Source organism: Sapajus apella, unplaced genomic scaffold, assembly GCF_009761245.1.
Source record: "Sapajus apella isolate SASKATOON/1434 unplaced genomic scaffold, GSC_monkey_1.0 scaffold62, whole genome shotgun sequence".
Lineage (NCBI taxonomy): Eukaryota > Metazoa > Chordata > Mammalia > Primates > Cebidae > Sapajus > Sapajus apella.
This window is the reverse complement of record NW_022437002.1, coordinates 17,544,471-17,557,397: the sequence shown is the minus strand read 5'-3', so window position 1 is coordinate 17,557,397 and position 12,927 is coordinate 17,544,471. Positions and strand designations below refer to the sequence as shown.

Below are 12,927 nucleotides of genomic sequence, written 5' to 3'. Positions count from 1 at the left end.
GAAGGAAGGAAGGAAGGAAGGAAGGAAGGAGAAAGAAAGAAAGGGAAAGAAAATCACAATTAATGAAAGAAAAAAGTCATGATTAATGAAAGAAAAAGTCTTCATGTTTAGTTTTTTTTGTTTGTTTGCTTTTGAGACTGAGTCTTGCTTTGTCACCCAGGCTAGAGTGCAGTGGCATGATCTTGGCTCATTGCAACCTCTGGCTCCCTGGTTCAAGTGATTCTTCTGTCTCAGTCTTCCGAGTAGCTGGGATTTATGGGATTACAGGTGCCTGCCACCATGTCCAGCTAATTTTTGTATTTTTAGTAGAGACTAGTTTCACCGTGTTGGTGAGGCTGGTCTTGAACTCCTGACCTCAGGTGATCCACCTGACTTAGCCTCCCAAAGTGCTAGGATTACAGGCATGAGCCACCATGCCAGACTGAGCCACAACACCCAGCCTGTCTGACTTTCAAACATTGCTGCTCCCTGGAAATGAGTGAATATTTGGAATTGTTTAAATATTTAGGCCTGTTGGGTGTGGCTAGAAGGCTGCCTGGCCAGTTTGAAGAGCTAATTCAATGGTTAATCCGAGTGACTTCATTAAAATTGCAGCTAGAGGTTCTGTTACTCACTAATACCTTCGTCTTCTGTGTGTGTGTGTGTGTGTGTGTGTGTGTGTGTGTGTGTGTGTGTGTTTGTGTTTTGAGACAGTCTTGCTATGTTGCCCAGACTGGCCTCAAACTCCTGGCTCAAGGGATCCTCCCACCTCAGCCTCCCAAGTAGCTGGGACTATAGGCACACAGCACTGTGCCTAGCTTTAAATTTTTCCTGTCTTGTCAGGCAGAGTAGGTACACACATATGATTAAACCATACTTGTTCCGTTACTATAGTTCATCATGAAAGAAGTGCAAAGGCTCCGACTTCTTATTGGTCTTTTATCTCTACAGGAGAGGAGCTCTGCAATTCAGCTTTTTTCTGGGCACTGTTTGTTAAGCATTGGTAGTAGGCCATGCAGTAGATAATTTTGTCCTTGCTTTTGCTGTCTTCTTTGGAGAACTTGGTGTTTATGCTTATTTTAACCACTCAGAAAAGATCAAAATTAGACTGAACGGTGTTTATTTTGTAGTTGGCAGCTAAGAACATGGAGGCAGGCAAATAAATCACTGGATTGGAAGGAACTTTTTTTCATTCAGGTCTTCCTACTGCAGTAGGTTCTAAAAGTAGCTACTAGGAGGACATCCATATTGAGCATCTTGGCATTTAGTGGTTATAAGGAAAAAATATAAAGCAAGGAAGTCTGTTTCAAATGCTAACCTATGACTCCTATTTTTCCCCCAGGAAAATATGTTGTGTTCTTCTTTTACCCTCTTGACTTCACCTTTGTGTGCCCCACGGAGATCATTGCTTTCAGTGATAGGGCAGAAGAATTTAAGAAACTCAACTGCCAGGTGATTGGTGCTTCTGTGGATTCTCACTTCTGTCACCTGGCATGGTAAATCTCTTGGTCCATTTGGCATATGAACTTTTTATTTATTTATTTATTTATTATTTTATTTTATTTATTTTTATTTTATTACTTTTTTTTTGAGACAGAGTCTCACTCCATCACTAGGCGCCAGGCTGGAGTGCAGTGGCGCGACCTCAGCTCACTGCAACCTCCGCCTCCCGGGTTCAAGCGATTCTCCTGCCTCAGCTTTCTGAGTAGCTGGGACTACAGTCGTGCGCCACCACGCCCAGCTAATTTTTTTGTATTTTTAGTAGAGACGAGGTTTCACCATGTTGGCCAGGATGGTCTCGATCTCTTGACCTCATGATCTGCCCACCTCAGCTTCCCAAAGTGCTGGGATTACAGGCATGAGCCACTGCGCCCGGCTGTCATATGAACTTTTTATTTTTATTTTATTTTATTTTTTTTATTTATTTTTTTTTTTGAGACGGAGTTTCACGCATGTTACCCAGGCTGGAGTGCAATGGCGCGATCTCGGCTCACCGCAACCTCCGCCTCCTGGGTTCAGGCAATTCTCCTGCCTCAGCTTCCTGAGTAGCTGGGATTACAGGCACGCACCACCATGCCCAGCTAATTTTTTGTATTTTTAATAGAGACGGGGTTTCACCTTGTTGACCAGGATGGTCTCGATCTCTTGACCTCGTGATCCACCCACCTCGGCCTCCCAAAGTGCTGGGATTACAGGCGTGAGCCACCGCGCCCGGCCTCATATGAACTTTTTAAACAGCAACTGGGATTCTTTGGCAGTAGACTTTCAAGTATTGGCTTCTCATGGAAGGAGTACAAAGTCGGACTTTCTCTTATTGCTCCTGTTACCTGGCAATAGAGGAGAAGCCGCTTTAGTTGCAGTTGAGTGTACCTTAGTGACCTACCTTAACTGTTCTCAGCATTCACTTTATTGCTGGAAAAGGAAAAAACAGAAAAGCTTTTTGGGAAAGTTGGATTAGGAATATGGGAAAGGGGAAAGAGGAATAGGTACAGTTAAGGCACGAGTTTGAATGAATGTAACTGTATGTTTGCCTTTTGCCATAGGATCAACACACCTAAGAAACAAGGAGGATTGGGACCTATGAACATTCCTTTGATATCAGACCCAAAGCGCACCATTGCTCAGGATTATGGGGTCTTAAAGGCTGATGAAGGCATCTCATTCAGGTATGTCATCAGGACAAGTATCCAGTTGGCTGAAAGCCTTTTATTTGGAGAAGTCTAGAGCCCTAATCTGTAGACTCCTTCGTTATTTCATTCCTTTATGCAGGGGCCTCCTCACTAAGGGCCAGGCCAGTACAAGTGTGGAGACCAGTCTGTTTTCTTAAGATTTAAAGCTTCTGTATTTTAACAAAAGCACATTGCTTTTCCTTTCATCTCTTTTTCCAGGGGCCTCTTTATCATTGATGATAAGGGTATTCTTCGGCAGATCACTGTAAATGACCTCCCTGTTGGCCGCTCTGTTGATGAGACTTTGAGACTAGTTCAGGCCTTCCAGTTCACTGACAAACATGGGGAAGGTAAGCCATCTGTTTGATAACAGGACAACAGAGTGGTGGTAGAATGGGAAAGATGGTAGGACAGCTATCAAATAAGAAAAGGGGGGTAAGTATTTCTCTTCAAGAAATACTTGAAGCATGTTGTGAGGGTGAGGGTAATGGGAAAGCTTGGGAAGGAGAATATAAAGGCTTTTTTTTTTTTTTTTTTTTTTTTTTTTGAGACGGAGTTTCGCTCTTGTTACCCAGGCTGGAGTGCAATGGCACGATCTCGGCTCACCGCAACCTCCGCCTCCTGGGTTCAGGCAATTCTCCTGCCTCAGCCTCCTGAGTAGCTGGGATTACAGGCACGTGCCACCATGCCCAGCTAATTTTTTGTATTTTTAGTAGAGACGGGGTTTCACTATGTTGACCAGGATGGTCTCAATCTCTTGACCTCGTGATCCACCCGCCTCGGCCTCCCACAGTGCTGGGATTACAGGCTTGAGCCACCGCGCCTGGCCCCTATAAAGGCTTTTTATTCAAACTATACATACTCTTCTCTTCTGACCTCATTTAGAATCAGTTACTGCTAAAGATGTAATTTACTGAATGTAGGAGGATCTCACAGATGTATTAGGGCAAAACAAAATGGTTGGGCATCACATCTGGAGATAAAGCATGGCATTTAAAAAATAACTTTATTGAGAGAAGAGATTAATCCATATAGTTTGTTTACGTATTTGTTTGTATTTATTTTTTGTGAGATAGAGTCTTGCTCTGTTGCCCAGGCTGGAGTGCAGTGGCGCAATCTTGGCTCACTGCAACCTCCGCCTCCTGAGTTGAAGTGATTCTGGTGCCTCAGCTTCCCGTGTAGCTGGACTACAGGTGTGAGCCACCACGCCTGGCTAATTTTTGTATTTTTAATAGAGACAGGATTTCATTCACTATGTTGGCCAGGCTGGTCTCGAACTCCCTACTTCAGGTGATCTGCCCACTTAGACCTCCTGAAGTGTTGGGATTACAAGTGTGAGCTACTGCATTTGGCTAATAATTCTATTAATTTTTTTTGAGATGGAGCCTCACTCTGTTGCCCAGGCTGGAGTGCAGTGGTACGATCTTAGCTCACTGCAACCTCTGCTGCCCAGGTTCAAGTGATTCTCCTGCCTCAGCCTCCCAAGTAGCTGGGATTATAGGCACCTGCCACCACACCTGGCTAAGTTTTTGGTTTTCTTTTTTTTTTTTTTTTTTTTTTTTTTTTGAACGGGGTTTTCCCTTTTTTCCCCCGGTGGGGGAATGGCGCTATCTTGGCGCACCCCAACCTCCGCCTCCTGGGTTCAGGCAATTCTCCTGCCTCAGCCTCCTAAATAGCTGGGATTACAGGCACGCGCCACCATGCCCGGCTAATTTTTTGTATTTTTAGTAGAGATGGGGTTTCACCGTGTTGACCAGGATGGTCTCGATCTCTTGACCTCGTGATCACCCGCCTCGGCCTCCCAAAGTGCTGGGATTACTGGCTTGAGCCACCGCGCCCGGCCTTATTACTATTTTTTGAGACATAGTCTTACTCTGTTACCCATGATGGAGTGCAGTGGCATGTTCTTGGCTCACTGCAACCTCCACCTACTTGGTTCAAGTGATTCTTGTACCTCAGACTCCTGAGTAGCTGGGACTATAGGCCTGCGCCACCACACCTGGATGATTTTTGTTTTGTGTGTGTGTTTTGTTTTTTCTTCTAGATGGAGTCTCGCTTTGTTGCCCAGGCTGGAGTGCAGTGGGCTGATCTCGGCTTACTGCAACCTCCGCCTCCCAGGTTCAAGCAATTCTTCCGTCTCAGCCTCCTGAGTAGGGGGGGATTACAGGTGCCTGCCACCACACCCAGCTAATTTTTGTATTTTTAGTGGAGACGGCGTTTTACCATATTGGTCAGGCTGCTCTCACTCCTGACATCAGGTGATCTGCCTGCCTTGGCCTCCCAAAATGCTGGAATTACAGGCATGAGTCGCCATGCCTGGCCTTAATCCAGACTCCAATAACCTCATTTTCTTTAAATCACAAGATCAGAGCTGAAATCGGCCTTAGAAAGCTCAAAAAAAAAGAATTAGTGGTGTATGTTTGTACTCTATACTTAGAGTACTTGGTGCTGCCTTTGGAACTTCCCAAACATATAGGGATCAGTGAGCACTGATAATCAGGAAGTACCCATTGCAGAAGGATGTCTGGGCAGTTAGCCTGGCCAGATAACACGTTACTCAGCTGACATCTACTGAGACTGCCCCCTAGTGGGGGATGAGGTTCAGCATTAAGGAGCAGGGAATGGCAAAGGTGGGCCCTTTAACTGGACTTTCCTAGGTTAGTCTTCCGAATCCAAGCTTTTGTGACTCTGAAGCTTGCTTCTTCACACTGTTGGTTTCTGCTGCTTCGCATCCCACTGGAATATGTACAGCCTTTTAAATAGGCACCATTTAAGAGCCTATGAATGCCAAACAGTGTTTCTTTTTTTTTTTTGAGACAGAATCTTGTTTTGTCACGCACACTGGAATGCAGTGGTGTGATCTCGGCTCACTGCAACCTCCACCTCCTGGGTTCAAGCGATTCTCTTCCCTCAGCCTCCTGAGTAGCTAGGACTACAGGGTTCCACCACCATGTTCTGGTAGTTTTTGTATATTTTGTAGAGATGGGATTTTGCCATGTTGGCCAGGCTGGTCTTAAACTCCTGAGCGCAAGCAATCCTCCCGCCTTGGCCTCCCAAAGTGCTGGGATTATAGTTGTGAACCACTGTGCCCAGCTGCCAAACACTATTTTTACATATACTTAATATGTGTTATATTTGACAAATAAGTCTATGTTAATTAGGACCAATAAACCAATATTTAAAACACACCATTTATTCATAGTAAATGGTGGAACTGGGATCCACATTCAAAGCCTGCCTCTTGTTGTTGGTAATTAAAATGCTGAAAAAAGACATTGTTTAGTGTCTTCTGTACTGAGGTAAATGTGACTAGTTTTCTCTTTGGAGAGTCATGGCACTTCAGATGAACTTGAAAGTGGGATCAGCTGCCATTATTTAAAAATAATCCACCACTGTTGGATATGAGTGAAACATTTAACTGGGGATCTGTCACTAATACAAGTATGATTGTAAGATCCATGAGGCCTTAGTGTCAGGAAACTGAGTTGGCAAGGTCTTTTCTGGTTCATTATTCGTCTTACTTATCTGTAAAGCCCAGTTGTTTCATTCTGGACAGAGAAATTTTTAAAAAACTATTATTTATTTATTTTTAAAGACGGGTTTTCACCATGTTGGTCAGGCTGGTCTTGAACTCCTGACCTCAGGTGATCTGCCCGCCTTGGCCTCCAAAGTGCTTGGATTACAGGTGTGAGCTACTACACCTGGCCAGAGGAATTTTCTTTAGTCCCTTTGTAGCACCTATTGGCAAACCACTAGCTGGCTCTGACCTGGCCTAGTCTTTGCTTTTATGCTGTTCTTTGTTCTCTGCAACTTGTTTATCTTTAGGACCTGTATTGATATCACTCTACAACTTGTTCATCTTTAGGACCCTTTGATATTACTGTAGCCAATAACTAACAATCAGATGGAGATTTTAGAAAAATAATGGCACCTGGTCCTTCTATTTAGCTCTTGTTCCATCTATACTTTGTGTCTAGAGAGCTGTTTATAGTCTTTTTGTAGAGTCTTGACATCTGAAGTTGATATCCTTGGACCAAAAAGGGCTTCCCCATCTCTCACTCAAGCAGTTGAGACACTTGCTGTTTCTACTGTACTTTGGTGACTGCATGTCTCCTAGAATATGACAGCACATGGCAGTGGAAAAATCGGGCCAGGTTTGATGGCTCACACCATTAATCCCAGCGCTTTGGGAGGCTGAGGCGATTGGATCACCTGAGGTCAGCAGGCCAGCCTGGCCAATATGGCGAAACCTTGTTTTACTAAAAATACAAAAATTAGCTAGGTATTGTGGTGGGATGCCTGTAATCCCAGCTATTTGGGAGGCTAAGGCAGGAGAATCGCTTGAACTTGGGAGAAGGAGGTTGCAGTGAGCCGAGATTGTGCCATTGCACTCCAGACTGGGGGCAACAAGAGTAAAATTCTGCCTCAGAAAAAAAGAATGCTGAGAAGGCAAACTGAGGTTGTTGCCTTCAGAGCTCAAAAGGGCTGTCAGAGGGAAACAGCAGTTTGGTGCTAAGGGTTTACATAGTCCTATGTGTGTCATTTATTTAGCTTTTTTTTTCCCCCTTAAGGATTGGGAAATGTTGGCAAATTTGAACTTTGCCTTTTTGGTGTAACATTTAAATTTCAAGTGCTGTATGAATCAATTAGGAATAATAACATCTTAAGGCTGTGGTGATTAAATTACATAATGTTTGTAAAATGGTTAGCTTACACTAAAAGGCTGAATGATCTTAGACCGATTGCAGGGGTAGGTTTCCTGATTTCTAAATGTTCAGGCCCTTTAGGGTGCAGAACTGGTTTTGTCCATAGGATGGTGCACACCATTGAGGAGGTTATTAATTAGTGGTACCTTTCTCTTGCAGTGTGCCCAGCTGGCTGGAAACCTGGCAGTGATACCATCAAGCCTGATGTCCAAAAGAGCAAAGAATATTTCTCCAAACAGAAGTGAGCGGGCTGTTTATACCAGGCTTGCAGTGGACAGCCATGAGAACAAAACCTCTTTTGTATTTTTTTTCCCCCATGAGTAAAACACAAGACTTCAGGTTCAGCTGAATTGTGGTGTGTTACAAGGGAGTCCTTTCCTACAGAGAGTGGGAGAGACCAGCCTTTCTTCCTACAATAGGAATGGCCGGAGTTGTGTTGTGGGCAGGCCATTGATTTGTATGATGTATCAGTAGAGGGCATCAACCCATTGATCTTTTGTAGTTTGTATCAAACTTGAACTGAGACCTTGATGAGTCTCTATTTTAGGAGACATATTAGTCTTTGATTTTAAGAGGAATTTGCTCTTTGCTTTTCCTCTTTAGGGGAAAATGAGGAGAGCTGCCTAAGAATCGGGGAATAATATTGACACAGGTAGACACAGGGAAGGGAATTGAGTGTTACATTTACAGGTATTTATCGACTTACCACCTATGCAACTTACGACCATTCGACTTTACGACCACAATCGCTAGCCACGACTGCTCCGCGTCTGGCAGCGCAAACGTTGCCCAGCTGGGTGTACAACAGTGCGGACCAGCTTCCGGCAGCACTACCATCTCCGCTTGCACCATTTCAACCGTACATATAGCCTACTCAACTTACGACCAAATCATGTTAGGACTGGCCTGTGGTCCCGACCGTGGTCGTAAGTCGAGCATTAGCTGTAGTTTCACTACACGTGAGGGAGAAGAATAAGCCCTGCCATAGTGTTGGCGGGACCACTGCGACTTAGTGCCACAGGCTGGGTTGCCAGTTTAGTCTCAATGTGATTACTTGGACACCTATTTTTACTTGAACATGCTATTCAAAGGGCTGCATGGGAACCAGAAACTTGGCGTCTTCTGATAAATGCCTGGTACCTGCTTTGTGAAAAACAGGAGCTGGGCACAGTGGTTCATTCCTGTAATCCCAACACTTTGGGAGGCCAAGGCGGGCGGATCACAAGGTCAAGAGATTGAGATCATCCTGGCCAACATGGTGAAACCCCGTCTACTAAAAATACAAAAAATGTGCTGGGCATTGTGGTGCGTGCCTATAGTCCCAACTACTGAGGAGGCTGAGGCAGGAGGATCGCTTGAACTCGGGAGGTGGAGGTTGTAGTGAGCTGAGATCGTGCCACTGTATTCCAGCCTGCTGACAGAGCCAGACTACGTCTCAAAAAAGAGTTGGAGGTTTCTGTTCCTATTGAAATGATGGAAGAAAGAGGAAGACAGAAAGGGCTTGTGGTCTTGGGTAGGGCTTTCGGTAATAGTTGTATATAGTACTGGGCAATTCTTAGCCTTTCCTGGGTTCTAGCCTTGATTAGAGATAGTCTTTTTCAGTGTCACTCTTTCCCAGACTGGTTATGAACTCCTGGCCTCAAACGATCTTCCACCTCAGCCTCCCAAAGTGCTGGGATTACAGGTGAAAGCCACAGTGCCTGGCCAAAGAAAGCCAGTTTTGATTCTCATTCATAATGTCATTTTCCTCAGAGGTTGTCAGCTGGGAAAAGTTATTCTTCTGGGCCCTCAAGGCCAGGGTAGATTCAGAACTGAGGAGACTTCTGTGGATCATATGGTGCTATTCCAGCCACTTGTGTTCATCAGCTACTCCAATCTGTCCCCTCCTCTAGAACCCAGACTACACCCATGAGCAGCAGTACAGAATTTCCAGGCCTTTGGTAACAGCCAACATAGCAGATTTTTTTTTTTTTATTAATTAAACTGATAAGAACAGATACTACACTTAATCCTAGCCAAAAGGCCGAGAAGCGATCCCAGGTACTTTTCCAAAGTGCTTTATGTGTGTTCTTTTAGTCCCCATATGAGATAGGCACTCTTTTTTTTTTCTTTTTGGAGAAAGTCTCACACTGTCACCCAGGCTTGAGTGCGGTGGTGCAGTGTCGGCTCACTGTAACCTCCGCTTCCCAGGTGCAAGCGATTCTCCCGCTTCAGCTGACAGAGAAGCTGGGACTACAGGCTTGCACCACCACACCTGGCTAACTTTTTATAGTTTTAGTAGAGGCAGGGTTTCATCATGTTGGCCAGGCTAGTCTCGAATTCCTGACCTCGTGATCCACCCGCCTCAGCCTCCCAAAGTGCTGGGATTATAGGCGTGAGCCAAAGGCAGATGAGAATTCTGAATCTTCCCTGGCCTTTATCTTGGCCAAACTTAATTTCCTTGAGCTTGTTATCTTCGCCGAAGATATTGATAGAAGTAACCTTATACTCAAAACCTTTGCTTGCCAAAGCTAATTAAGTCCTAGCAGGTACCACCATAAATCAGTCAACATGGGAGAAAGCTCTCAAGGGCCAGGGGATGCAGGTGGTGAGACCCTGGGGCTAAGCCAGCTCCGGGCTCTGCTGGGATTCCCAGGCGTCTTGAGGGTATGTATGGTAAAGTCCGGGGATAGAGAACTAGGCTTCTCCGAGGGCTGAGCCAAGCCCAATAGGGCCAATCGTTGGGCAGGTGGAGTGGAGAAGTAAGCCTTCTGCTCTTCTGAGTAGCGCTCCTGGGGTGTCACAGCATCCCGGTAAGTCCAGTCACGCCAGTGGAAATTGAAGCCTTCAAGTAGGGCGATACGGTCAGCTCTTGTAGGTACACAGTCATGAGGTTTTCTGGGCGGCAGATCTGGTACCTCTATCCCTGGCAGCAGCACAACCCCTCGGATGGCAAACCAGCCCCCAAATCTGGGGTGTATGCACACACCTGATATGTGCTGGGGAGACAGTAAAGAAAATCAAGGTCATGGAGGTCCTCAAGTCCAACTGCTATCACTGCAAGCTAGGCCTGTTCACTTATTTCCCCACTCAGTGTACGCTGACTCTACGTAAACCTCTGTCTCCCTCTTGGCAAACCCTTTCATAAACTACCCTGGGCACAAGGAAGGGCTAGGCTTCCCAGTCTCACTAGTCTGAACACTGCTATTCTCCCTGTATCCTAAGACAGTTCTGCACACCAGGTTTTCTCACCTCATGAGTCCCCAGTTAGACAACAGAAAGCATGTGACAGGACGGCCCCCTGGCCAGGACACAGCTTATTTGTTCTGAATTGTGTCAAACAAATCCATCCAGGGAAGGCTGAGGAATGTGGGACCTGGTAGGGAGAGGCCTTTACCAGTCTCTCAGCCTCTATTAATTTACATTTTTCCTCTCACCTGGTTTCCCCATGGGTCAGCCTCCACATCTTTTCGTTGGTAGTAGTAAGCAGCCCCTGCTACATGGGCTGCTGTCTGGGCCAGGATCTTGGGGCGTCGGTTGGGGTGTACCTCATAGTCAGCAATGACTTCTATCTGTAGCTCTGGGAGGCTCTGGAATAGTGGACAAGTTAGAGGCTACTGTTAGCACGAGAGAAGTTATGACCTTGTCCTAGGGAGCCTTTGCTGTGTATGCGTGTGTCAACATGGTACTGTCTTCAAAAGGGAAAACATAACCTTAACCTGGGAGGCTCCAATGTGGACATAGTTATAGTTATTTCCAGAATGGCCTGTGTTCGAAGGGAAATAACAAGTCCCGGTGTGATGGAAGACATGGCCCAGCTTTGGGGAGATCCAATATGTGTGTACATAATTATGTGTATGTGAGTGTGTGTTGGGAGAATATTGTTCTGTCCTCAAAAGGACAAGATAAAGCTTGCAGGTCTAGCTTGCAGGAATGTTGGACTCACTCCTTTTCCACTTGGAGGCCAAGGAAAGCCTGGTCTGAGGTTCATAATAATTGCCCATCAGTGTAGGGTGAGTGAGACTGATTGCGCACTGGGGGACTGCTGGAGGAGGGTGGTGGAACCTGGGTGTGTGAGAAAGCAGAATGGGGAAATACCACAGAATGTCAAGCCTGGCTTTAGGGTATCATTTCACCTTTGATGTGGCTTCTGGCCCTAGGCTAGATCCTGCATTGAGCCTGTAGGAACTGGAGGCAGCTGTAGGTTTGGGAGCTACAGAGCCTTCCTCACCTCTCTAACACGGCTGAGATGGTAGGCCACACACTGGTCCACTGGGTCGGTCAGCATTTGGAGGTGGCAGCTCTGCAAGAAGGGTTTGAGCGCCCGGTCAAACATGGCAGGCGTGCTGAGTACCAAGAAGGCCAGGGTAGGTCCTGACAGGGGTAGGTGGAAGGCTGGAGGCAAGAGTTCATTGTACCATGCCACCTGAAACAGAAAATTAAGTCCAGGCTGGAGAGGGCCAGTCTAGGCCTTAGCCTGGCCCAAACCTTAACCTTCAGGCCTCATACTTTTGCCCCAGCGTCCGTCTTATTCAATGAATTTTCACTGATGCTATGTGATATATTTTTATAAGCAACCCATCTGAATTTGACAGGGAATTGATTATTTTTTGACAGAGCCTTGCCCTGTCACCCAGGCTGGAGTGCAGTGGCATGATATTGGCTCACTGCAACTTCTGCCTCTCAGGTTCAAGTGATTCTCCTGCCTCAGCCTCCCAAGTAGCTGGGATTACATATGTGTACCACCATGCCTGGCTAGTTTTTGTTTTTTTTTTTTTTTTTTGAGACGGAGTTTCGCTCTTTTTACACAGGCTGGAGTGCAATGGCGCGATCTCGGCTCACTGCAACCTCCGCCTCCTGGGTTCAGGCAATTCTCCTGCCTCAGCCTCCTGAGTAGCTGGGACTACAGGCACGCGCCACCATGCCCAGCTAATTTTTTGTATTTTTAGTAGAGACGGGGTTTCACCATGTTGACCAGGATGGTCTCGATCTCTTGACCTCGTGATCCACCCGCCTCAGCCTCCCAAAGTGCTGGGATTACAGGCTTGAGCCACCGCGCCCGGCCCTTAGTTTTTGTATTTTTAGTAGAGATGGGGTTCTGCCATGTTGGCCACGCTGGTCTCGAACTCCTGGCCTTAGCTAGGATCCACCAGTTTCCGCCTACCAAAGTGCTGAGATTATAGGTGTAAGCCACCATGCCTGGCCCAGGGAATTATTTATTGATTGATGGACTGACTGACAACAAAGAATTCAGGCCTCATCCAACTACAAATGAACCAATGAAAATGAAAAACTCGGCCGGGCGCGGTGGCTCACGCCTGTAATCCCAGCACTTTGGGAGGCCGAGGCGGGTGGATCACGAGGTCAAGAGATCGAGACCATCCTGGTCAACATGGTGAAACCCCGTCTCTACTAAAACTACAAAAAATTAGCTGGGCATGGTGGCGCGTGCCTGTAATCCCAGCTACTCAGGAGGCTGAGGCAGGAGAATTGCCTGAACCCAGGAGGCGGAGGTTGCAGTGAGCCGAGATCGCGCCATTGCACTCCAGCTGGGTAACAAGAGCGAAACTCTGTCTCAAAAAAAAAAAAAAAAA

The 12,927-nt window shown here is 46.2% G+C and overlaps 2 protein-coding genes and 1 pseudogene across 4 annotated transcripts in view; 1 reads left to right on the top strand and 2 right to left on the bottom strand.

Moving 5' to 3' along the window:
- Positions 1-7,900, top strand: part of PRDX1 (peroxiredoxin 1) — a 12,642-nt gene extending 4,742 nt beyond the window's left edge. For all 3 annotated transcript variants that reach the window (XM_032247400.1, XM_032247401.1, XM_032247402.1), the window contains exons 3-6: positions 1,322-1,475; positions 2,523-2,645; positions 2,868-2,998; positions 7,514-7,900. In XM_032247400.1, the coding sequence (XP_032103291.1) occupies positions 1,322-1,475; positions 2,523-2,645; positions 2,868-2,998; positions 7,514-7,599 (494 nt within the window). In that variant the 3' untranslated portion in view covers positions 7,600-7,900. The remainder of the gene's footprint in view (positions 1-1,321; positions 1,476-2,522; positions 2,646-2,867; positions 2,999-7,513) is intronic.
- A 1,376-nt stretch (positions 7,901-9,276) lies between these two features.
- Positions 9,277-9,389, bottom strand: LOC116529650 (annotated as a pseudogene).
- A 450-nt stretch (positions 9,390-9,839) lies between these two features.
- Positions 9,840-12,927, bottom strand: part of MMACHC (metabolism of cobalamin associated C) — an 8,193-nt gene continuing 5,105 nt past the window's right edge. Inside the window, exons 2-4 of the mRNA XM_032247399.1 lie at positions 11,565-11,759; positions 10,771-10,923; positions 9,840-10,332 (exon numbers count right to left, since the gene is read on the bottom strand). Coding sequence (XP_032103290.1) covers positions 9,919-10,332; positions 10,771-10,923; positions 11,565-11,759 — 762 coding nt within the window. The 3' untranslated portion in view covers positions 9,840-9,918. The remainder of the gene's footprint in view (positions 10,333-10,770; positions 10,924-11,564; positions 11,760-12,927) is intronic.